The sequence below is a fragment of the Ascaphus truei genome, chromosome 19, assembly GCF_040206685.1.
Source record: "Ascaphus truei isolate aAscTru1 chromosome 19, aAscTru1.hap1, whole genome shotgun sequence".
In the NCBI taxonomy this organism is placed as follows: domain Eukaryota; kingdom Metazoa; phylum Chordata; class Amphibia; order Anura; family Ascaphidae; genus Ascaphus; species Ascaphus truei.
Window position 1 is genome coordinate 30,534,655 of NC_134501.1, and position 26,770 is coordinate 30,561,424.

Consider the following 26,770-nt stretch of genomic DNA (forward strand, 5'->3'; position numbering starts at 1 on the left):
CACTTGGTGGATTTAATAGCAAGCCCTGCCTCCCCAATCCTTGCTAGCACTGCTGCTACCTGTACTGGATGCGAACCCTATATCTGTTTAACTGCAACTATCCTCTCCCTGTATTCCCCCACATAACTCTGCACTCCCTCTAGTGCACTATTGACCTGGCAACAGAAGGTAGCCAGGGCATTCCTCATCCTGAATGGCATCATAAAAAAACTCCCAGAGGCCATTCAGAGTGATGACGGCTGACTCATTCCTAACCTCCCTCTCTACACTGCCCTTCACCTCTGCTGATACCCTGTAGGCATCCCTATGCAGAGGGTGCAGATCACTTGTGAGCGCAGGATGATCTGTGCCATGTGTCCTGCCCAGCTGGTCCAAGAACAGAACCCTATGCTGTCCTGACCTAGCCCTGGCTACTGCTCCTGGGTGCCTACGTACCCGGGACCCTAGCTCAACTAGAATCCCCCTAGGAAACCCTATTCTAACGAAGAGGCCTGGCACTGCCCGAGCTACTCTCTGAACCAGCCTCCCCAGTCCTGGTAACGCGTTGAGGAGTACCCGCACACAATCACCCACTTTATCCCCTGGCTGGCAGGCATCACCGGCATCTCCTCCGGCCAGGAGTAAGGCTGCAACAGCTGGGTTCTCGTCGGAGTTACCCCCTGATGCTCTGTTAGTGGACTGGAGTGGGCTACCTGCAAAACCTGCTGCATACACTCCCTGGGTCCCACTAACCGTCTTCTACCTGTCCAGACCCTGGTTCACCCGGTAGAGCCTGGCTCCCTAGAAAGGGTTCTTTACAGTAAGGATGCATAGGGGGTGAGGGAGTGTATCACCGACAGAAGTAATCATAAGCAGTAGATTCTGATTGTAGTAGACAGCAACGTTGCTGGGCTTGGTAGACAGGGTAGAATAAGGTAGGGAGAAAGAACAAGGAAGGGCTGATAGTGTAGTAAGTCAAAAACAATTTTAATGAACACTACACATATAAAAGCACCCGTGAGGGTGTTCTCACGATTGGCACAGCCACTCAGGGCATATAAAGGTATCTTTTTGCAGCAACAAGCTGCTCGGTGTGGGTCTAGTCTATCTGGGTCTCCCGCTGGCGATCCCAACAAGCAGTCGCTGGTGTCCTCGCACGGTGGACTCTGGTCGGCGTCTGACGTCACTTTCCGAGTAGAACTTAATTTCTCCTCCTCACCTCTTCCACTCAACGCGTTTCGCAAGGTAAACTCTTGCTTCGTCAGGAGTGTGTGACTCACTCCCCTACCTATACTAAAATACACATTACGGGTCCCCTATTGGCTAATGGGAAAAGACTGTAGTGTGCTTTCTGCATCAGCAGATTCTACACGCTCAGATATTCACTAGAATGGATAGTATCAGAGCAGTTGCTCAAGAATCCGGTACAGACAGGAGACTCCTGAAGAAGTCGTACCAATGAAACGCGTTGAATCAGTGTTCATTCAGTGCTCATTCGTGACGCGAAGTCCTGGCAGCCGGAGATCCCTCTACACAGCTCTTCCACCCTCAACTTCACTCAGCCGGAGGTGACGTAGACAAGAGCCGACACGCGGAAGTGAGCTTCATAGTGTGTGTACCAGTTAATACGCATAGAGGAAAGTCGGGATTTCGTACCACGAATTGCTATTATGTACCAAATGTGAGTGCACATCCATAATTGTTCTATTTTTAATACAATTTTAGATATACTGCGCAATTAGTATTTTCCATTATTTTCCTGGGTACACCAACCACGGATGGGAAGGAATCATTAACAAGGGGGTTTTCATGTGCCGAGTTCCTGATCCATTGCTCTATTCAGAGAGAGAAGTATCTCTGTACTGCTTTACTGAAAAGGAGGAAAGTGTTAGTGGAACCATTCTTCACTTAAACAACAATTAATCTGGGCATTTTTATCTATATATAGGACATTTGGTGGCTTATATTTACAAGCAGTACAAGTGCTGAGTGCATTCTTCCAACGACTGTGGGGCAAGGAGGTGCAGATCGCCGTTTCCTGTATCTTCCACTGGAGATTGCCAGGTTCTGACGTCACATCCGGCAACGTAATTTCCGGTCCGCCACGAGGACGGCGTCACTTCCGGTTTTTGCCAGTAGAGAGACGCAGAAGGAATACAAGGCGTCTGAGGCACCCAGCGGATCCCCCACACGCGGTCACCAGCCCCCATTGGTACTATGCGAATTACCAGCAGCCGTCCTGTGAGTGTTATCTAGGTTTTAACCCACCGGAGCGGTCTGTTAGCCATTTGTCCTTTTAATCATCTAGTTTAATAAATAACTTTTATCATTAGCTTTGCTTAAGTGTTGTTTGTCTAGTTGTGTCTGTTTGTTTTGTCTGTTTATGTCAGCCAGTTGCAATTATGTCTGTATAAATTGTTTAACTGTGTTGCACTAAATATTTATTTTTTCATTGCATGTTCTACTTCCACTGCATCAAGTCATATCTGAATACCCCAAGATACAGAGACTGTTGATTTCCTTGGAACTGGAACTATTTCTACTGGATATCCAGGATTCCATTCTTTTTGGACTCATTAGGCGCCGGTATCTCTTTTGTTTATTGGTTGAAATTGTACTACACTATGTCGTTTCTATTGTTTCTTTCATGACGTTGATGTGAACACTGGCGCTCCCCTGAACTTTTGAAGAACATTTATAGACAGGGACAAGGTTTTTGGGATGAAGGTTTTTTTATTTTGCCTCCAATGCCCCACTTTGTGTTATTTTTTATTTTATTTTTTTAGGTTTTCTGCCTCAGTATAAATAGTGGAATTAAATTATTCCATGGGAAATGCACAGAATGTTAATAAAGAACTAAACATTTTCTTGTTGCTGTTTTATTTCTGAAGTTTAACGCACATTATTTTTCAACTGTAAAGTGAACTAAATATGTGATATGTTATGACTGCTGACCATTTTTCTCTCCTAAGGTTTCTTACCTTGAATCCCGTGTCTATAACCTCTCATCTTAAAGAATGTATCTCTGAGCAATCCAGTCAGAGAGATACGACGGGTAATTCGGTGCCAGATTATGCTAACTCCCAACATGAGGGTTTAAATGCAAATCTTCTACCCAAGGTTTATCCATTTCAAGTTGCTAAATGTGTTTTTTATGTCCTTACCAGACTTTGTGTACTCGCTACAGGTGAAACAGCTGCTGTGTAGACAGATTCGATTTATGGTTTTTGGTACTATATAACTTTATATCAGCAGGTACCTCAGGATACTAAAATGTTTATATTTACCAACCAGTCTCTGATCACTGATTTTTGTGATCTAGTCCAAATTAAAAATTCTGCAACATGGTGTAAATTAGAATCATAGAGACTGGCAGGGGGCCTGTTACACCCTGATGGACTCTGGCGCTCTCTGGACGGCCGCCTGGTGGCACCAGAGATCCTATTACCCCACCTTGCTTCAGCGTCTCGCTCTGGCACAAGGGGGAATTATTGTTGAAATTATAAAATGTTACAGCAATATTCTAAAATATGCCCAATTTGGTAGGTACACGATGTGGGCAAAAGTTAAAATTAGTCAGGCTGCACATCCCCACAGTGGGGACCTAATGGAAAGCAGGCTCTGCCCTCTTCCTTGATGCCCTATATTGTTCACATGGCACACAATGTTTCCCATGTGAACAAGGAGGAAATAGTGGGCATTATCAAAAGGGACTGGTGGGTACGAGGGGTGACAGTGGCAGCAGAAAGACACTGTACACAATGCTCTACATGTCAGGCTTTTAATATCAGCTGACCAGTCAAAATCACAGGGGTTAATCACCCACCCTGTCCTTGGTGGACGTCTATAAATCTACAGATAGATTTTATTGAAATGCCTAGGAGTTTACATTATCAATGTGTGTCTGTAATCATTTGTACATTCTCCAATTGGGTGGAAGTCTACGATGTGCAGTATGCGGATGCCAAGTCACTAGCAAAAAAGCTACTGCAGGAATTTACACATTTTACAGCAGCAGTAGTCCAACAGGTTGCTAGAGGGTTAGGTATTACCTATCAACTCCATTGTGCAAATCATCCATGCAGCGCTGGCACAGTTGAAAGGGCTAATGGGACCATTAAGGGTAAGATAGGGAAGATTTGAGAGGAAACTGGATTGCACTGGCCCGAGGCGCCGCCATTGGCACTTATGTCCATCAGAAGCACACCGGTGCGTAAACATGGCCTGTCCCCTCATGGGAAATTGATGGGGCGGACAATGATTACGGCTTCTTCAGCTCAATTATTGCTTAAAGATCATGTTATAGATATTGTCTCATCTGCTAAGTATTGCATGCAACTAATGAAAACCTTGCAGTCTATCCATAAACAGGTCAAATCTGTACAGCTTACCAAAGAATTTTCTAAGACTCACGTCTGGAAGCTGGAAATTGGATCCTTGTAAAGAATTTTTAAAAGAAAACAGAGCTGCAGCCAAAGTGGAGGAGCCCCTATCAAATTTTGCTCATCACAAAAACTGACAAAAAGGTTGCGGAAGTCGAATCCTTGGTCCACGCGTCTCCTTGTAAATTGGTGGACAAAATTTAAAAAAAAAACATTAAAATACGTTTACGAGGAACCCCCTAAGGACAAATAAAAACATATCAACCCTTTGGGAAGTATTATGGATCTGGCCTGGAAATTTGTAATAATGTGTTGGTTTAACGGTTTTAAGTTTAACTGCCATTTTATGGACTAAAAAAAAAGAGAAAAACTAGAAAATTATGAGGATGCATTGGAAGAAGCTGATAGACAAAACAGACATAATTTAACTGCCCATAAAGGCAGCACCAATTGCACTTTCAGGTGTAGTTCCTGATCCTGATTCTCCAATTCTTATAAAATGGAGATCCAGTAATACCCAATTTAATTACACCTCAGAGAATAATGTGTCTGTAGTGCTTCCAGTCGTCCACATTTATCTTCGTAATCTGTCTCATTTTAACTATGACAGAGGATGAGACACGCACCCAATATCAAGGGTAATAGAGGTGGGGTACTTAGCTGCCGGTGCGCTGGTCCTGGGGAGCTCCTGTAGTCCCAAATGTTCCAGTACAAAGAAGAAGCAGGCACACGGTCTTACTCAAAGGAGGTTTAATATGCCATAAAGTCCAATGTTTCGGCAGTCTAATACTGCCTTTCTCAAGGTGAAGGCTCATTTTAACTATGAACCTGTCCATGTAATAATGCCAAAAACACCATACTCTGGGTCAGATAATTTACATGGGAATGTGCATATTGACTCGAAATGGTGTGAGTATGATATGATGCTAATAGTATCCGAAATGTAAGCAATATGAGTTCCACCTTTTGTCAGAACATGTTAGACTTAATGAATATCGTGGAACAGCACGGTAAAAGCAGACCTTATTTCCTTCCAGATAATCTTTACTGGATTTGTGGTAATCATGCATGGAAATGGATACCTGTGGGAGGAATAGGTCAATGTAGTTTGGGGTTGGTAACTCCGGCCACGAGAGTTATTAGTGAGTCTGGTATACCTCAAATGTTAGATCATGGAGAACATTTTTATCGTAAAAAGAGAGATTTTTTTACACAAACAGATAAAGCATGGGCATGGCTCCCAGCTTGGACAGGATGGGGAACTGAAGTTATGAACAGGATAAATAATTTTTTGTTGCTTATGCAGGATATTGTTAATGAAACTTCCATGAGAATTGAGTTTGTAACTGAGGAACAAAAACGTAAGAGCAGTAGTAGTGTCCCATCAAATCGGCTTAGATATTTTGTTAGTTTTAGAGGCCTCTGTAAAACTATCGGGCTGAATGTTGCACCGGGATTGATGACAGGAATATGTATGTAAGAAAGCACATTGATAAGGTGAAAACTCTCCAGAAAACCATAGATAATATGGAGAGAGATGCGGATGAGAGGTGGGGCAGGGATTTCTTGGGTTATAGTGCATGGCTGGGATCAATGAGCAAAAATTGTCCAAGGATTGATTCTAATTGTTTGCCTCTTCAGTGCATGTCATCTTTGTGTCTTGTAAACTACTACATGCCAAGTGCCTCAGACCCTCCCCACAAATAATGGCCCTCCAAGAAGAAGAAACATAATCCCCCCTTGTACACATCCTTGGATGGTATAACCCCTGCGGACTATCACAATATCACCTGGAATGATGGATATCGGAATGAATATGATGATACAGTATATCCCTGGCTAAGGATCTGGAGAAGTGTATACGGAAAGAAGAAGCACTAAGATCCACCATGGCTGATCTGGAATTTCAGCGACTAAGCAATGTCACCAACTAACTTTGGGTTATACCTGAGAACTCTTGTTTCAAGTATAAAAAGGTAAAACTGTGAAATAATTATGGACAGGAGGGCTATAGAGAAGAAAGAGGGTCTGGTGTTACTGGTCTTCACTTTTGTCTCCTTTGTTGTGTGTATGTCTGACAAGTGTTTTTTGGTCATTCTGTGTACGTGATGGAATGTGTGATTGGGCAAGGTTTGCTCTGGGATTATCTCATGTACTTCCTAGGAATCGAAACCCAAGTTTGGGAAAAACAAGTATTATAAGATAGCTGCAATGTGGATTGGGTGTGATAATATATGCATATAAAAGGTAAGGGTTATATGTAATGTATAAATACGGAGACTGGGACGACCCAACCTTAGATCACACTGAAACAGCTTGTTGTGTCATCTCTTGTGCAATCATAAATAAAGATTTCTTGATACTCACAACCTGCCTGCAGTTCCTGATACCCCAGAAAAGGCTTTGGTCACAATAGTATTACCATTGTGGGGATGAGCAAGTGTCAGGCCAGTTTGCATAAACTGGCGATTAATGCAGCCATGGCAGTGGAATGCCAAAGGTTCTTGCCAGCCATGTGGTGGTTGGTGCGTATTTAGTCACCGGGTCCACCTGTGTAAGGGTGTCTCCTACGTTCCATCCTCTGCGGTAGCAGAGACGTGGGTTGATCTTTGCAGAGGTGTCCTACTGTTACATAGTTACATAGTAGAGGCGGTTGTAAAAAAAAGAGTACGTCCTTCAAGTTTCACCTATGCTAAATTTAGACAACAGATACGTTATCCTATATCTGTGCTTACTTATTGATCCAGAGGAAGGCAAATAAAAAAACTCCAGTCATATCATCCAATGATATCTCATAAGGGGAAAAATAAATTCCTTCCTGACTCCAAGAATTGGCAATCGGATTAATCCCTGGATCAACATCCTTCCCTTGTATACTTATTTGGTATATCCCTGTATACCTTTCCTTTCTAAAAAGATGTCCAACGGGTTTTTTTTTTTTTTTTTTTTTTTAAACAAATTTATTGTATCTGCCATCACAGTCTCCATGGGTAATGAATTCCACATTTTAACTGCCCTAACTGCAAAGAACCCTTTCCTTTGTTGCTGGTAAAATCTCCTTTCCTCCAACCTTAAGGGATGCCCCCGAGTCCTTTGTACTGACCGTGGGATGAATAGTTCATTTGAAAGCTCCTTGTGCTGTCCCTGAATATATTTGTATATAGTTATCATATCCCCTCTTAGACGCCTCTTTTCTAATATAAATAAATCTAATTTAGCTAGCCTCTCCTCATAAGTTAGATTGTCCATCCCCTTTATTAATTTGGTGGCTCTTCTCTGCACTCTCTCTAGTTCCATAATGTCTTTTCTAAGGAGTGGTGCCCAAAATTGTACTCCATATTCAAGGTGTGGTCTTACTAATGCTTTGTAAAGGGTCATAATTATGTTTACTTCCCTTCCATCCATTGCCCGTTTGATGCAAGATAAGATCTTGTTTGCCTTTGCAGCTACTGCATGACTTTGGGCACTATTGCTAAGCCTGCTGTCTACAAGCACTCCTAAATCCTTCCTCCTCAAGGATTCCCCTAATGTATCCCCATTTAATTTGTAAGTCACCCGTTTATTCGTGCATCCCAAATGCATAAACCTTACATTTATCTGTATTAAACCTCATCTGCCATTTACCTGCCCAAGTTTCCAGTCTCTCCAAGTCCTTCTGAAGAGAAATTACATCCTGCTCTGATTCTATTACCTTACACAATTTAGTATCATCAGCAAAGATGGAGACTTTGCTCTCGATGCCAACCTCAAGGTCATTAATAAACAAGTTAAAAAGCAGGGGTCCCAGTACCGATCCCTGAGGTACTCCACTCACGACTTTAGCCCAACCTGAAAAAGTTCCATTTATGACAACCCTCTGTTGTCTGTCCTTTAACCAGTTTTCAATCCAGGTGCATATATTATTGAGTCCAATTTTCTTTATTTTGTACACCATCCTCGTGTAGAGCCGTATCTAAAGCCTTTGCAAAATCTAAGTAGACCACATCCACTGCATTACCCTGGTCTAAATTCCTACTTACCTCCTTAAAGAAACAAATAAGGTTAGTTTGGCAAGATCTATCCTTCATAAATCCATGCTGACTATTACCAGTGATTTTGTTTTTCATTAGGTATTCCTGAATATTATCCCATATTAAACCTTCAAGTAGTTTCCCTACTATTCTAGTCAGGCTTACAGGTCTGTAATTCCCCAGATGTGATCTAGCTCCCTTTTTAAAATATAGGCACCACATCTGCTTTACGCCAATCTTGTGGTACTGAGCCTGTGGAAATGGAGTCCTTGAATATTAAATATAATGGTTTGGCTATTACTGAGCTTAACTCCTTGAGAACTCTTGGATGTATATCTACAGCACTTACTCCCTCACCTGCTGTCTGTGTAAGTTCCCCATTAAACCTCTTAGATTGTAAGCTCTTCGGGGCAGGGATTTCCTTTCCTATTGTCTGATTTTGCTACACTTATTGTATAATTATAATTCCCTGTACTGTATTCTTTGTGAAGCGCTGAGAACACTTTGGCGCTATATAAATAAAGACATACAAAACAATACAATGTATACCATCAGGGCCAGGTGCCTTATTTTAGTATTCTGGTATTATCTGTACGTACTATGGGTGTCACACTGCTCGTCAAACTCGCACTTGCACCCATTCTACCTCCATAACCCCTTTTTTCCCCTCATCTATTCTATTTAGTTTATCTTTTTCATTCCCCTCAACCTCCATCCTAGTTTAAAAAACTCTCCAACCTTTTTAACATTCTCCCCCCTAGCACAGAAGATCCCTCTTCATTGGAGGTGCAATCCATCCCTAGAATATTGATTGCACCTCAGTCCCAGTGCTCTAAAAACTGCAAACCCTCTGTCTTACACCACTTTCTTAGCCATGCAGTAACCTCCCTGATCTGACTGTCTCCCTGCGGTAGCACGCATGGCACTGGTAAAATTTCAGAAAATACTACCTTGGAGGTCCTGGCCTGAAGCTTTTGGCCTAGATCCCTGAAATCATTTTTAAGACCCTCCATCTTTCTGTCATTAGTGCCAACATGTACCAATCCCAGACCCTCCCCCCCCCCCCCCCAACAATCTGTCCACCGATCCGCAATGTGCTGAACCCGAGCAGCCGGGAGACAACTGTTCGGGTCATGGCAACAGATTGCACTACTTTCCTAATAATGGAGTCCCCTACCACCACAATCTGCTTTGGTATATGAGCATGCCGAGTCCCCTTTGTGCTGGAAGAACTATTACCCTGGCTGCTAGAAGAATCAGTCTCCCCCAGCCTTGCCATTTCTGCCCTGACACTCCCAATATCTTCACTCAATATGGCAAATCTATTGGGATGGCTCAGCTCAGAAATGACCTGCCTCTCCCTATTGCTCCTGCTTCCCCTTTTAACTGTTACGCAGCTACCATCATTAGTTAAAATGTGCCAATTCTTGTGTATACTCCGTTTGATAAGGTTAGAGGCTGTGGTAAATGTACCGATAACATTGATGTGTTCTTCCACATTATTACTTGTATTGGATGTAAGTAAAGTTGCCCGTTTTTTTGCTCTCGCTTTGGTCAGAGCTTTCTCTCTCGGTTCTGTGGTAACCCCCATCACAAAAACATTGTGCCATCTGTTGTGCTTCTTCCACCTCGGTGGCATACAGATACACACCTCAAAGAAGTTTAGCTGTTTGGTTACAAAGGACATAGCCACTACATCTGTGTCTGGCGACGACGTACAGTAGTAGCTGCGACATAATCTAATTGGCTGTTTTTGAAGGGATTGCTTCCTGCACCTCTGTAGCACTGAAAGCGATCTTACAGAAAACCAACTCCTTCCTTTATCAGCAACAGACCACAAACGCTCTGGCACTCAAAGGGTTACAGCAACAACCCCAGGCAGCTTTATTTTTGCAATGGAACCAGGTGGTCCCCTGGAGCTAAACCTCACTATTTGCCATTACTCCAAAGTTCTGGCGATACACTGATAAGTAGTTACCAGTATTAAAGCTCCCTCTAGGGGGAACAAACTGGCTGCCATATTGGAGGAAAGCACATTTTTATGCACCGGAAGAAGTTTGTATTTATGTGCGTTACAACTGCAGCAAAACTATAAGTTGTGGTTATCAGGGCCCACCTTTAACCTGTTGCACGCCACAGGATGTAACCACTCCATGTAATGGTCAAGTCATGCACTTTTTATGCTCATTTTCCAAGGGAAATAACATTCGGAGCGCAGGAAAATGGAGACCAAATGGGTTAACTATCTTATACTGTAAGCTGATCAGGACAATGTACAGAGAGTCAAATGGTTTAAATTATATTTATTTGATAGAACCAACACTCCATTAAAACCAAGTATAACCACAAATGTTTCCATTAGAGTCCAGCAGAATAATTGCATAGGCAAAATGTTTTACATTATTAGTGTCCTGTAATGTATATATAAATCTGAAAACAAAATCTGTATCATATTAGTGCTCCGTTCCAGCAAAGGGACGAGCACGAAATACAGAGGACAACATATAAATGACAAACAGAAAGAGCAGCATAGAAGAGGACATATAGATGGGACCATGTATGAAAGGTGACAGTGTCACAGACTGCCCTATCGGTTCATTTACATCAATAGAGGTGCAACTCCCACATCCATTTCATCCTATGCAGCGAGTGACTTAAAAAGGAACCGTGATAAAACCCTTTCAGCCAACAGGCTTTCCCTACAAATGCCATTCTAAAAAGGCTGGTAAATATATAAATTCTCTTTAAACATGCAATTTAAAATTGGAATACTGCACCACAACCCATGAGCAAATATACAAGCAATTGCATACTTTATCTAGAATATATATATATATATAGATATATAGATATATATAGTTCAGTGTAACCTCCAAACCGTGTATAGGAAAGCAGAGCCCAGACTTCCCAGTGCTGAGCACACCTGCAGCAGTCATGTACAAAGCACATTTCATGCTTCTTTATAAACTGGTGGATACAGGTCCTATTCTTGGCAGTAGATTAGTAATTGCATCTTCCATTGGCCATTAACCTTTTTGCTACCATTGTGTTGCTGTCCCACTTACGATCAAACTGAACTAAAGACTGACAGGTTTAATAGGATACATCTCGGTGATTAAAGTCTTAAAACCACAAGAAACATTATATACGGCAAGTCAATTTTTCAAGATGTCAGACGGTCAGTGCATTTGAGAATAAACGTGCACTCAAGAACAATCTAAATACTTGCGGGTGCTTGAAACGCAACGTGAAATCCCATAAGTGTAAGAAAGCAGAGTAGTACCCCAAATATATTCGGATAGAGACGCTTGTGGGTGCAAGATTGTGTATGTTAATACGATAGGGTTCGCTATTACTCATTCCTTTAGAAGAATCCCTTATACTATGACGACTCATTTATATTCACCAAGATAGATTTATATAGGTGTAGATATTTTTTGTATTAATGTACAGATGTCATTTCCAGGAGGCAGACCCCGAGAAACGCTGTATTGAACTGAAATGTCGGATGAATGTTAACTACGGGACTATTTTTTGGCGTGCTACTCTTTTTGCTTCCACACAGAATATCAGTGAACAGTGTAACAGAAATGTGCGCATTTTATTGCCCTCCTCGTCTGCCTGCGGTGTAGGTTAAAGTAAAATACAACACCCATTGCCCTCCAGAGTCGTTCCTCTGACATGATTAAAATGATGCATGTCATTTCCCTGTCACTGGAGTAAAAGATATGTACAAATGTCAGTCACAATGATTTTTTTTTAAAAAAAAGGGAATTGCTAACCAAGACATAGCCCACTAAACACATGGCACTGCCAGTTGTTTACTTTGGCATTAAGTGGGATTGCACTTCATGTTCCAACACAGGACCTTACATAGAAAGGTACTGCGAGGCTACTTCCACATGCTGGAAAACAGATCAGCTCCACTCAAATGGGACTCAAATCTTCACCGGCTTAGGGAAGCAGCTTCAACACGTACTTGGCATGGGCCAGTGGGAAATGATAAAGACCTTACTTCATCCCCTACATTACCAGAATGACTTGCAACACTTTACTAGGCCTGGAGTGGCCAACTCCAGTCAAGGGCCACCAACAAGTCAGGTTTTAAGGATATTCCTGCTTCAGCACAGGTGACAATCAGTGGCTCAGTCAATGACTGCCACCTGTGCTGAAGCAGGGATATCCTAAAACCTGCTGGCCCTTGAGGACTGGAGTTGGCCACCCCTCCACTAGGTTACAACACTGCTTCAGTCCATGATTCATCTTAAATTCCTTAAACGTTAAACACAAGTGGGCACACAGCATGGTTTTTATGGCACTGCCCCATGTGATATGGGTAGCATAGGGCAAGGAAACAACAGCCCAGCAACTTGACTGGCGTGAGCAGCAAGATCCATCTTGGAAATTCATTAGGAACCCAATTGATGCTTAGGAGATGTTATCTTTAAGCCTTCAGATAAAGTCTATATTTTTTTTTGCCGATAATTTCACCCGTGTTCAATGTTGCTTTAACCCCTTTCCCACGGGAGTGGCTGTCAAAACTTTGTGTAGCAGAAAAGGCCACTGAGACATATACATATCTTTCTGAAGGTCCTAAATACAGTAAATGATTTGATGGAGCCTTTAACACACAAAGCCAAAATTAAACATTTCAGTCAAATTAATACCAAGTAAAAATGCAGTTAGAAAGGATGCTTAATCTTTTTCGGCAGGGAGCAGCAGGTTTACAGGGCGAGTGGCGTTAGGCTTCCAACCTTGTGGGTTTGGAGACAACCTTCCAGGACCGGACCTCCATGTACGGAGATCCACCAGCACCTGGTTCAGACACTCCATCCATTGGTTTCCCTCCTCCTTGGTATCAGCAGAGAGCCAGTTCCTGTAACGGGAGAGACATCAGAACCATTCTACCTTCACTACACATGCACACAGACTTCACGTTTAGTAAAGCAGTCCATGCTGCTCGCTTCTTCAGACGCACTTACTTACTTTCTGTACCCCTTCAGGGCTTTTTACTGCAATATGAGGTGCAACCGTCACAACCCACAAACAGATTTGATCCTATGAGCTTCGTGATTAAAAGTGACCAATTTATGTAATAGGCTTTCCGTATGAATATTGTTTTATAAAGGCTGATCTAGAGTCTCAACTGAATATTAACAAGTAATCCAACATTGGAGTACTGCACCAGCATACATGAGCCCACAGGTACAGAAATCAAGTTCTCGATAATGAATGCAGTTTGCACATACAGACCCTGAAAGCACAGGGTCAGGGTCTCAAGCACGGACAGAACCCAGGGCTGATCAGAACTGGAGCTGTTTTGTACAAAGCACAGATCAGGATTCCTCAAACTGGTAGATTATTCTCAGCCGGATGTCAGGGTGTCCAGAGACAATAATGCCTTTTTATAGGGGGAGAGGGACCCTCGCTACTGCCTAAACCCAGGTGCTACAATCAGGGGAAATGACTGAACTAATAAACTTAAGAAAAGAACCCCTATAGCGAGAGCACTCAACGGCTGGTGAACTAATCCTGGTAACCTAGGAGCCTGGAATAAGGTAAGTAATTTAAACTAATATGTACTGATGAATAATTTAAAACAAATTTGAATAGGAAAAAACCTCAATTAAAAAGTAAATGTGTGGGTAAACCTCTATGTGAGGTAAACCTAAACAAAAAGGCGAAAATTAAAAAGGAGATGGGGATATGGAAAGAGGGTAAACAGTCCTATTGAAAGCAATAGGTACTCTCGAACCACTCCACCTTCCAAAGGTAGCAAATAGTTGACTAAGTGACATAAATCACTGGTGAACAAAGGAGTCTAAGGGATCTGTTCATATAGTAGTGTGGCTGGCCAGAAGCTCAGCTAGAAACAGATAATACTGCCCACAATAATACTCGCAGCTCTAGAAGGTGTAAATGACTCAAAGGACTAGGATCATGAGTCAAGAACATGTGGGTAAATGGTAAACGAAGGCTACTATATTAGCGTCATAAACCACATAGGCAGATACATTTATCACAGTGATAATGTCTGAACAGGACAGAATAAACACATCTAGAGATGTCCCAAGGGTATATAAAGGACCTTATACATGAGTCCTGTCTGTCAGAGATGTGCAAAACTGCAAGACAGATAGTAAAAAATATATTACCAAGTCTGAGGTAATTCCAGAGCTGCGAGTCAGACAAGCTGGCAGACTGGTAATGTCTGGCAAGATGTCTTTGTGACAACGTCTTGTGCCCGGAAGCCCTAACAGATCCTAGTAGTACAATGTCTAGCTGTGAACTTAAATGCACTTCGTGAAACACACAATCTACATATATCATCTCCGTAATAAAGGTTAATGAACCCGTTATGTCACATTAATAAAAGGCAGTGAAGGTGGAGAGAACATACACACTGCGTGACAGCACAATGTAGCAGACTGAATATGTCTGATACTATGTCTCTGACTGTCACAGCTAACACTGTGCTGCCACTGGATCCAAAGCTGATCGTGAACAGTGCAGCACGTATTGCGCATAAAATCCCCCCTCCTAGAAGCACAGACGCTGGAAGTCTGTGTACCGAGCAACTCCAACGCAAGGGAAGGAGTGGTAACGCAAGGGAAGGAGTGGTAACGCAAGGGAAGGAGTGGTAACGCAAGGGAAGGAGTGGTAACGCAAGGGAAGGAGTGGTAACGCAAGGGAAGGAGTGGTAACGCAAGGGAAGGAGTGGTAACGCAAGGGAAGGAGTGGTAACGCAAGGGAAGGAGTGGTAACGCAAGGGAAAGAGTGGTAACGCAAGGGAAAGAGTGGTAACGCAAGGGAAAGAGTGGTAACGCAAGGGAAAGAGTGGTAACGCAAGGGAAAGAGTGGTAACGCAAGGGAAAGAGTGGTAACGCAAGGGAAAGAGTGGTAACGCAAGGGAAAGAGTGGTAACGCAAGGGAAAGAGTGGTAACGCAAGGGAAAGAGTGGTAACGCAAGGGAAAGAGTGGTAACGCAAGGGAAAGAGTGGTAACGCAAGGGAAAGAGTGGTAACGCAAGGGAAAGAGTGGTAACGCAAGGGAAAGAGTGGTAACGCAAGGGAAAGAGTGGTAACGCAAGGGAAAGAGTGGTAACGCAAGGGAAAGAGTGGTAACGCAAGGGAAAGAGTGGTAACGCAAGGGAAAGAGTGGTAACGCAAGGGAAAGAGTGGTAACGCAAGGGAAAGAGTGGTAACGCAAGGGAAAGAGTGGTAACGCAAGGGAAGGAGTGGTAAGGCAAGAGAAGTAGTGGTAAGGCAAGAGAAGTAGTGGTAAGGCAAGGGAAGGAGTGGTAAGGCAAGGGAAGGAGTGGTAAGGCAAGGGAAGGAGTGGTAAGGCAAGGGAAGGAGTGGTAAGGCAAGGGAAGGAGTGGTAAGGCAAGGGAAGGAGTGGTAAGGCAAGGGAAGGAGTGGTAAGGCAAGGGAAGGAGTGGTAAGGCAAGGGAAGGAGTGGTAAGGCAAGGGAAGGAGTGGTAAGGCAAGGGAAGGAGTGGTAACGCAAGGGAAGGAGTGGTAACGCAAGGGAAGGAGTGGTAACGCAAGGGAAGGAGTGGTAACGCAAGGGAAAGAGTGGTAACGCAAGGGAAAGAGTGGTAACGCAAGGGAAAGAGTGGTAACGCAAGGGAAAGAGTGGTAACGCAAGGGAAAGAGTGGTAACGCAAGGGAAAGAGTGGTAACGCAAGGGAAAGAGTGGTAACGCAAGGGAAGGAGTGGTAAGGCAAGGGAAGGAGTGGTAAGGCAAGGGAAGTAGTGGTAAGGCAAGAGAAGTAGTGGTAAGGCAAGGGAAGGAGTGGTAAGGCAAGGGAAGGAGTGGTAAGGCAAGGGAAGGAGTGGTAAGGCAAGGGAAGGAGTGGTAAGGCAAGGGAAGGAGTGGTAAGGCAAGGGAAGGAGTGGTAAGGCAAGGGAAGGAGTGGTAAGGCAAGGGAAGGAGTGGTAAGGCAAGGGAAGGAGTGGTAAGGCAAGGGAAGGAGTGGTAAGACAAGGGAAGGAGTGGTAAGACAAGGGAAGGAGTGGTAACACAAGGGAAGGAGTGGTAAGTCTAAGCGATATGCGTTAGTGACGGACCGGGGAGTCTCTGTGACCGTCACTTATGACGTCAGTACGCATAATGCCGACATACATTTCGCTAGAAAGTTTTGTCGAGGCTGCTCGGTACACAGACTTCCAGCGTCTGTGCTTCTAGGAGGGGGGATTTTATGCGCAATACGTGCTGGAAGGGTTCACGATTAGCTTTGGATCCAGTGGCAGCACAGTGTTAGCCGTGACAGTCAGAGACATAGTATCAGACATTCAGTCTGCTACATTGTCCAGTCACGCAGTGTGTATGTTCTCTCCACCTTCACTGCCTTTTATTAATGTGACATAACGGGTTCATTAACCTTTATTACGGAGATGATATATGTAGATTGTGTGTTTCACGAAGTGCATTTAAGTTCACAGCTAGACATTGTACTACTAGGATCTGTTAGGGCTTCCGGGCACAAGACGTTGTCACAAAGACATCTTGCCAGACATTACCAGTCTGCCAGCTTGTCTGACTCGCAGCTCTGGAATTACCTCAGACTTGGTAATATATTTTTTACTATCTGTCTTGCAGTTTTGCACATCTCTGACAGACAGGACACATGTATATACCCTTGGGACATCTCTAGATGTGTTTATTCTGTCCTGTTCAGACATTATCACTGTGATAAATGTATCTGCCTATGTGGTTTATGACGCTAATATAGTAGCCTTCGTTTACCATTTACCCACATGTTCTTGACTCATGATCCTAGTCCTTTGAGTCATTTACACCTTCTAGAGCTGCGAGTATTATTGTGGGCAGTATTATCTGTTTCTAGCTGAGCTTCTGGCCAGCCACACTACTATATGAACAGATCCCTTAGACTCCTTTGTTCACCAGTGATTTATGTCACTTAGTCAACTATTTGCTACCTTTGGCAGGTGGAGTGGTTCGAGAGTACCTATTGCTTTCAATAGGACTGTTAACCCTCTTTCCATATCCCCATCTCCTTTTTAATTTTTGCCTTTTTGTTTAGGTTTACCTCACATAGAGGTTTACCCACACATTTACATTGAGGATTTCTCCTATTAAAATTTGTTTTAAATTATTCATCAGTACATATGATCTTCAATTACTTACCTTATTCCAGGCTCCTAGGTTACCAGGATTAGTTCACCAGCCGTTGAGTGCTCTCACTATAGGGGTTCTTTTCTTAAGTTAATTGGAAAATACAATTACCATATAATATTTAAATTCAAAGAAAGTAAAATTATTATTATTTTTTTATTTTAACAAAAACACATTCAAATGTTACTACGGGGAAGAGCCAAATCTTTCCAAAGAAGCCAATTACACTGAAATTATTTAGATGTTTTCCGCACCCACTACTGAACTGTGGGACTGCGCGTATAACAAGGGAAGCAGATTTTAGAAAAGGAAATGCTAGAATAAGGGGTCCTGCTCCGAAGCTGTGACGGGGGGAGGGGAGGGGAAATGTGAGAATGATGCATTGTAATATATAGATTCATGGAACAGCCTCCCAGCACTCACTTGGTGAAGCACAAGGTATTGCGGCACTGTGTCACCAGGGTGTCAGTGTCATCCTCTCGCTGTGGCCTCATGGTGACCAGCTCCAGGGTGTAGGGACGCGCACAATCCTCCCTTTTTGCCACCTCGATCTTGGCGCTGGTACAATTAGCGAGGTTGATCTGTCCCAGAGGTTCCTGTGCATGAGACAGAAGTAGAGGTTACCAGTCAGTATTTATTAACCTTCAGTGCAGATCGGGATAGGTAACATGTTGTATTTTTTATAAACCTATGATTTCAGCATTCACCTGAGATACTCAAAGACATTTTATAGCTCGAGATTCAGACCAATTCAATTATTTTGATTCACAGAACTGTGTGAATATTGCTTTTCCAGTCCACCCACTCACCTTGGAAGACTCCTGGTCTGGGTATGTCCAGAAGGATAAGCAGTTTACAGACAGGACACTCCAGCGTCTATGCCAGGATCCCAAACCACTCACATCCTCAAACATGGTCTAGGAAGACATAGGGAAGAGTGGTCACGAAGTCTCAACTAGCAAGAGTGCTGGGAACATATAGCAACGGTGGTATTTTCTCTTTGGTACATTATCTTCTATATATTTTGAAACGTTGTTTGTCTGTTAGCTGTGCATTTGGACACCACTTAAGATATCGTAACCACATTTTGCATGCTGCTTCCAGAGACCGAGCAGCAGGTTTTTGTCTATGTTTGAATAGAATAAGAAGCCATTTTGAAAGATGGCAGATCTTCAAAACCACATTTATTTTAACCACGTCAGGATTGTAAGTAGCTGGACTGAATTTACAAAAACCATGTTTTGCACATTGGTAATATATATGTTGGATGCTCCAGAATGGGAACTGGAAAAAATGTGCTCGTTTTTGCGTCCGATTGAACAAACAAATGTTTTACCCAACAGCGTTACAATAAAATATATTAAAAAAAAAATCCCCATTAACTAAAGATTTAATGATCCATTTATAAATCTCAGTATATTGTGGTTGCTTACAATCCCCGAGCAGCGCCGGGTACCCTCAGTTAGTTGTATAGAATTGACGATTTCACTCTAGAGTAAGAAATAAATTCCTCCCTTAGGTTATAGCACGTGCACATTTACCAGGAAACCGCTGCGCTGCACGGCTGAATGACTCTGGCACTGCAGCTTCAGGTACAGGTTTCCCTCGAGCGGGGACAAGAAAGGGACCTGTGGGAAACAGCACAGCGAAGAGACTCAGATCACCACAAAGAAGAAGTTCGCAAGACTCCCAAACACAGACCAACAAGGTTAAGACGAGTAGAGTAGTATCTGTTAGAGTGTAACACTGCTATCCAGCAGGAAGGGGTAGTATCAAACCGAGTCAGCAAGTACAGGACACAGCCAGCAAATTATAAGCAAACACAAGTTAATGCCAGCCATAAATTTCTAACAGATGTAATGATCCTAGAGAAATGAATGTCCAATGCGAGTTGGTCCAATGCGAGTTGGTCCATTGCGAGTTGGTCCATTGCGAGTTGGTCCATTGCGAGCGTTCTTCATAAATCTGATTGTACTCAAGGTTCTGACACCCAGAAGTCTCTCCTACACCAGAGACAGGTTCACAAATTCTTGGCTAGAATGAGATCTGCAAAGAACCCTCTTTAGGACTCATTAGACTACATGAAACCAACCAGAACTACAGGCATTGACACGTATAGTGGGTTACATTATAGGACATGCTTTAAATATTGGAAATCATTAAAGATTGCCAGTTATCATTCAGAGGAAACTATACGCATGGTAAGGAAATAAAGCCTTAACAAAAGGAGCCTACTGATGCTGTACTTCCTTGCTCAGATTAAGCTGCATTATGTAACAAACAAAAGTGCTATGGGAATCCATTAAAAAACATATCTAGGAAGAGGAAAGCAACACGTCCACTGGGTGCCAATATACATATCACTACCCAGAATCCTTGTGTGTAGCTTTACTGCATGACCTGGTAACATCATGTGTAAAGCAGCTATGAAAACCCTTGGATGACACAAATACACTAGCTTTGCCGTACTTTGTACACATCTGTTTTTTTGGCACTTGTGTCTAGTAAGGTAATCACATGTACAAAGTTTCTCTCAATTTGAGAAACCCAACAAAATAAGGAGGATATTCGTGGATATTTAAACCCTTTTGCTCCCAGCAGTCAGCTCTGCATTGCGGCCCCCTCTGGCAGTGAAAGGGTTTGCAATAAGAAAGGGCAAAAGGGTAAATTAACTGAGCTCCAGCGTCTTCATGAACCATATTTCCAAGGCAAAATAACAAATATAACAATTTGTCCTTTAAAAAGATTAAACCCATTAAAAAGTGTCTATGCCTATAGATCATTTTGGCGTTTCATGGAAGGTGTCAACTCGCAATAAAGCAGTTAATGGCAAAAGTAGCCCCACGACTGCTAAAATCCAGCAGCACAAGTGCCGGAGATCAGAGGCCACAATGAGGTTATCATGCAAGAACAGAATTTGCCGCTCTGTTAAGAATCTCCCAATTACAACCTGCAAACTACAGAGAAAAGAGGGAAAAACAAGAGATCCAAAAGGACTTGGAGAGCGAAATTTATAACAACCTTATCCTGAAAATGATTTCCAAGTAGGCGCCCGACTTTGCCTTCCAATTTCATCTAAAAAGAGACAGACAGAAGTAGGGAAGGTGTGAGGGGAGGTGAGGGGGGAAAGAAGAGAATCTCAGACGGTGAGAGAGGAAAAAGAAAGTGGTTGGTAAGAGTCCTCCGCCGGGATTCCCCACCCTCGGATAGGGGTATCACAGCTTGACAAATATCCCCTCGCCCCTAGTCTAGAGATGGCTGCCATTATTAAAGCGCTTACCTTTTCAAGGGGAAACTTAAACTTGCCCAGAGATTCCAAGGACAGAGTTCTGGATCCAACCAGCAGGAAGTTACTGGACCTCAGAGTGCTGGTGGCAGCGGGACTACAGGCTGGGTGGAGAGAGATTAGCAGGCAATGGAAAGTTAAAAAGAAATAAATGGGACCGTCTAATAGATTACAGAATAAAAACCCATTGCTCCCAACTGGATTTTGTAATGGCTTTGCTTTTGGTGCAATGTTTTGCCTTCAGTGGTTGGGCGACCTTGGTCACGTGGACATTCAGTGAACACCGGCCCTACTTGGCCCGTTTTTCTGAAGAGATCGTGTTCCCTGCTAAACAGAAGAGGACCACTCCAGTCATCCGTCTGCATCACCGCGGTAACGATGCGACCATGTAATCATGGAGGATCGATAACGCCGTCAGTCGTGGCCGGAGCGGCTGTGGCACTGAAAGGGTTACTTTATTTGATCTTTGATAAATGTGATGTGGTTTTTGGCTCAGCGGGAGTTTTTTTGTCCGACAAACATTTGTACTTTTTGCTTTCAGTATAAATGGTTTCTCTGTTTGTGAAACGTGCTGCCGTGTATGCCCCAGTATGGCAACCGGGAGGAAACTTTACATAGAAACATAGTATATTAGGTTACCAAAAATAAAAGCCATTTTTCCAAACGTTGCTAAATTCTAACATGACGAAATACCCGTCCTACATTTATAATTCTATTAATACAGAGGAAGGCAACACACACTAGCAATATTTGCCAGTTGCTGTACACCTGCTTAAGGAAGCATATGAGTAGCTCGATGGCTGATAATTAACACCTCATACATAAATCTTGGCACCTTGCGGACGCACTTACCAGAACGCCCTCCTACTGTCTCTGTACGTTCTTCCTACCTACCAATTAGATTGTGAGCTCTTCGGAGCAGGGACTCCTTTTCCTAAATGTTACTTTTATGTCTGAAGCACTTTTCCCCTTGATGCTAAGGTCCCATTGGAGGCTGCTGCATGTGCATCTGGCGTCGTGTGCACAGGGCTAGACCACAATCTGCAGGCAGAGTTCAGGCGTGGCCAAAACGGGGAGGGTGGGCGCAGCCATGACGGAACCACAAGCACAGCTCACCAGCCAGATTTGAAGGAAGAATAAAGTTTTAAAACTCATCTGTGTGTTCTGCAGTTTTTCAGACACACACGGAAAGTGTGTATGTTGTACGCGGGCTCGCTGACTGATCTCACTCACAGGGGCTTCTGTGTAAACAAACACAGATGGAGCTCAGCGAGCATTCATCGAAAATGCTGGCAATGTTGCAGGGACTTCCGACTATTTTTTTAACCACTTGTGCAGACTCCTCTCCCCACTGCTCGCCTACCCCACCTCCCCCAGCCAAAATGAAAAACCTGCAAATGAAAAGCCACTGCATCAGATCACCGGGCTCAAGAAGCTGGAGGATTCAAAGTGGACGAGGTGATGGGAGGGGCAGGAGCAAACTGCCTCTCCGATTGGCTCCCTGCCACACCATGTGACGCGACGCCTCTTGGAAACAATCCTGTTGTAGCCCCTGCTGGCTGACGCGTCACAGTACACAGTGAGCCAGGAAGAGAGGGGGCACTGGGGACAGCTAGGGAGGTGGTAAGGGGCTGGTGAGAGGCACGCACGGCCAGCTGCAGCAGGGGACCTAGCCTTGTGTGTTATTTATATGATTGTCGTGTGTGTGTTACTGCTGTGATGTGCAATGTACATTAATGGTGCTATATAAAGACATGCATACTTCTCACAAGGGAAATCAATCCTTTTTGGCATCAGTAATGGCAATCTGATTTCTCCTCGGATCAAATGCTCTGCTTAGGTTTTAACATGTTCACCATATATCTGTGCATTCTTTACCTTTTGTATCGCAAAACATGCCCAATCTTTTCTTAAACATTTTCTTATTTAGGGTTTGGGCCTACTGATTTTGATATATGGCTCTGAGGTTATAACCAGAAGACGGCCAACAAGACAGACTGGTCAAGAGGGGAAAAAGCATGCAGTGTACAACCAGAATGATACAGAGTCTCACTTACCGGGGGAGTTCAGGTTGGATTTCTGTGTGAAAGACAGATATAAGATTTAACACGGGTCACGTTCCTGCCGACTAATATCCCGAATCTAAAATGACTCCCTACCCAAAGTCCCCCAAGGCACAAAAACTTACCAGGGAGCCAAGGAACTTCTTTGGAGTTATCTGTGGACAACAGAGAAGGTTCAGAGGCAAATGAAAGGAGTCATCCCTGCTTCACAAATTTACAAGTGTAGTGTGCTATTTAAAAATTGACGAGGTGCTGGCTAGAATCTGTGTAATGTAAATATCAAAAGAGATAGAAGATACCTTGCGCCGCATTCTTAGGCTGCACTTATAGTGCCGGCAACGTCACAGCAAATGCATTGCCACAGGCGCTTGAGCTTATCGTAAGCGCAGCGGCTTGGTCGTGATCGCTGGAAGTCATCTCAATTTGATTTTACCAGCGACAGCAGCCTGACGTCACTATAAGCGTAGCCTTAGACAGTACCAGACTATAAATGATCTAGCAAAACGTAATCTTTTAATAAATGACTATCCGTAAAATAAAAAAGGATATACATAATATCGCTAGAACATTTTAAAACATAAAAGTGTGACGGGTACACTCTCCCTTATGAGATAAGAAATATATACACATACACAATCACATTTTAAGTTATGGTGGGTGAAAAAGGCAACAAGAAGCCTCCACCGTATTGCATATAGCAAATAAAAAGATCACTTGTGAGCACATTCACATGTCTTAGGCAGTTCTGCAACCCTGATTTTCACCATTATCACCCAGCATACAGCGCTTCCACTGCAGCAAGGGTTTCTGGGAAATGACATGCAATATGTCACATGTTGTCTGAAAACCATTGTTACATGGAGCCCATATAAATCAAATGCTCGCTGTTCACACAGCTTTAAAAGCACAGCATGGGAACCAGATGCAAAGCCAGAGAAACCATTCACAGACATGTTTCAACCTTAATGGGTATCAGTGTGAACTTGGTTGTACTGCTGGCTTTGCATCCCTTCTCGCCTTTGAACTCCGATGTCTATGCAGACATCCCAGCACCTATGTAGATGCCTGCGCTGAATGTATAGACATTAATACATATTGTTAAAAAAAAAATATATATATACTACACTGCTTTATTAAACATCTCACTTGGGGAACCATATATATGTGGGGGAAATGGGTCTGGGACATTTGGGTTCGAAAACCAGGATTCTGGGGGACACCGTGTAGCCCCGGTGTAATGCACCTCATGTACACGCAAATGGTATGCCATGCCTGCACGTCGGGGAGAATTACGGGACTACCGTTAACTTTGTCCCCCGAATTCCTGCAAACAAGACAAACACATTTTGACCCAGATACCCCACCTAAGACTCCCACTCCCAAAGTCTCATGTTTATTGGGAAAGGGGAACAAGTAAAACCCACAACAGGACAAGTTTTAGATATACATTAGTGTCCCTGGCTTATGGTACTACTTTTGCTGCCAGGGACCCACGGTTTTCAGGGGTAACAAGTTGGGCTTCACCTTTATGATGAAGACTGACGGTAGGGGGTAGCCAGTCTCTATAATATAAGGAGATCAAAACTCCCATCTATGTTTCATATTGGGCAGGAAGTCACAACCCATGAATATGTTTGTTTATAAAATGTTTTACCAGGAATACATTGAGAGTTACCTCTCGTTTTCAAGTATGTCCTGGGTACAGAGTTAATACAAATAATATATGGTTACAAAGACAGTTACATAAATGAGCAGGGCATACATTATATACAAGACATTGTATGCACAGTCAAATAAAATATATATTATGGGCGTATGAAACAGTTATAGACCAGATTAAAATGTGAGACAGCCTTAGTTTTGAAAGAACTTAAACTGGTGGTGGGTGTGAGAATCCGGTAGGTTGTTCCAGTTTTGGGGTGCACGGTAAGAGAAGGAGGAGCGGCCGGATACTTTGTTGAGCCTTGGGACCATGAACAGTCTTTTGGAGTCTGATCTCAGATAAGTGCTGCATGTGGTAGGGGTGAGGAGCTTGTTCAGATAGCTGGGTAACTTGTCCATAAAGAATTTGAAGGCAAGACAGGAAATGTGAACTTTGCGTCTAGACTCGAGCGATGACCAATCTAGTTCTTTGAGCATTTCGCAGTGATGTGTGTTGTTGTTGCCTTGGAGAACAAAACGACAAATTGAATTGTAGAGGGTGTCAAGTTTGCTAAGGTGGGTTTGAAGTGCCGAGCCATATGCTATGTCTCCATAGTCAATAATTGGCATTAGCATCTGCTGTGCGATACGCTTTCTGACCAGGAGACTTAGTTTGGCATAGGTCTTGGTTGTCAGAGTATCAATGTGCATCCCGAATGTTAAGTGGGAGTCAAACCATATGCCCAGGTATTTAAAACTAGTGACAGGGGTTAGGGTGGTGTCCGTGTTGGTTCTAATCTGGAGCTCAGTCGCTGGAAGCTTTAAAAATGTAGTCTTGGTCCCAAATACCATTGTTACAGTCTTGTCAGTGTTTAAAAAACGTTTGTTTTGGGAAATCCAGTTTTCGAGTCTCAAAAAGTCAGACTGAAGTATCTGTTGAAGGTCAGAGAGGCTATGGCTGTGCGCATATAGGATTGTGTCATCTGCATACATGTGTATTGAGGCTTCCTTACAAGCTGTGGTTAGATCATTGATGAACACTGAGAAGAGTAGGGGCCCAGAACAGAGCCTTGCGGGACACCACAGGTGATATCCAGGGGGTTGGAGTTGGAGATGGACACATGTTAGGACCTGAGATGGACACATGTCGGGACCTACCCGATAGGTAGGACTGAAACCAGTTTAAAGCATGCTTCCCTATTCCAGAGCTCTGGAGTTTGTTAAGCAGGATAGCATGCTCAACAGTATCAAAAGCCTTTGCAAAATCTAGGAATACTGCACCAGTGAGTTGTCCCCGTTCCATTCCACACAGGATTTCATTGCAAACTTTTAGCAGGGTAGTTACTGTGGAGTGTTTGGGGCGAAAGCCAGATTGGAATTGGCTAGGGAAATTTGTCTTGGTATAGTAATCGCTTAATTGGGAGTGAACACATTTTTCCATGACGTGTGCAGATACTGGCTATTAGAGATAACCAGTGGAGCGTAGACTGGTAAAACAGATTGCCCTGTGCTGAATGGCAGATTTAAATCCGTTTTATCATTAGCCTCCTATTATACCATAAATGTCAGGTGTAAATAAACGGCTGTATATGTGCAGATATCTTTTGTGTATTGAAAACAATATATGTATATTATTCTTTTTGCTCCCTTTTAGTAGTATACTTTGGTAGACACCAATTTATTGGAGAAAACGCAATGTCTTGTATATATAACCCTAACCCTGTTCATTTATGTAACCATGTATTTGTCTCAACTATACCCAGGACATACTTGAAAACGAGAGGTAACTCTCAATGTATTACTTCCTGGTAAAACATTTTATAAATAAATAAAAAACACCCTCAGTGATTCAGAGTTGTTAATGTCCCCAATGTATGGTGATGGATGTTTTCACCATTATTCAGATTATTGCACATTATAAAAGTGCCATAATGTCCCCATACTGGATAATTTCCTTGTAGTCCAAAAAAATGCCCTATATGACTCTCAGGAAATTAATACAGAGTAGCTATGCGTTTTGAAGAACTGCCCAGTTCTGTCAAACAGTGTAATTAATTGGTGAAAAAGCAGTTAGATTATAGTACCATGAGTATTTTCGTGGAGCTATTTTACCGTAGTGACAGCCAATAATGGTTGCTTGTCTATCAGCTGTTTAAGTAAGTTTACGATTAAAAATCCAAAGCGTTATAAATATACTCATTTCCCTAGCACTAGAACAGCGTCCCACCGAGCCGCCCAGTGAAACAATTCATTCTGTGTTAAGTCATT

General features: G+C 43.1%; 1 protein-coding gene across 6 annotated transcripts in view; it reads right to left on the bottom strand.

Moving 5' to 3' along the window:
• Window positions 1-10,669: 10,669 nt before the first annotated feature.
• Window positions 10,670-26,770, bottom strand: part of LOC142470121 (anillin-like) — a 66,291-nt gene continuing 50,190 nt past the window's right edge. For 4 of the 6 annotated variants that reach the window (XM_075577064.1, XM_075577066.1, XM_075577062.1 and 1 more), the window contains 8 exons: window positions 22,987-23,016; window positions 22,856-22,877; window positions 20,793-20,902; window positions 20,534-20,587; window positions 19,054-19,140; window positions 18,322-18,429; window positions 17,936-18,108; window positions 10,670-13,247 (listed from right to left, as the gene is read on the bottom strand). In XM_075577064.1, the coding sequence (XP_075433179.1) occupies window positions 13,067-13,247; window positions 17,936-18,108; window positions 18,322-18,429; window positions 19,054-19,140; window positions 20,534-20,587; window positions 20,793-20,902; window positions 22,856-22,877; window positions 22,987-23,016 (765 nt within the window). In that variant the 3' untranslated portion in view covers window positions 10,670-13,066. Of the gene's footprint in view, window positions 13,248-17,935; window positions 18,109-18,321; window positions 18,430-19,053; window positions 19,141-20,533; window positions 20,588-20,792; window positions 20,903-21,692; window positions 22,040-22,855; window positions 22,878-22,986; window positions 23,017-26,770 lie in introns of those variants that run through there. The other 2 variants (XM_075577065.1, XR_012789168.1) reach the window with 2 other exon arrangements.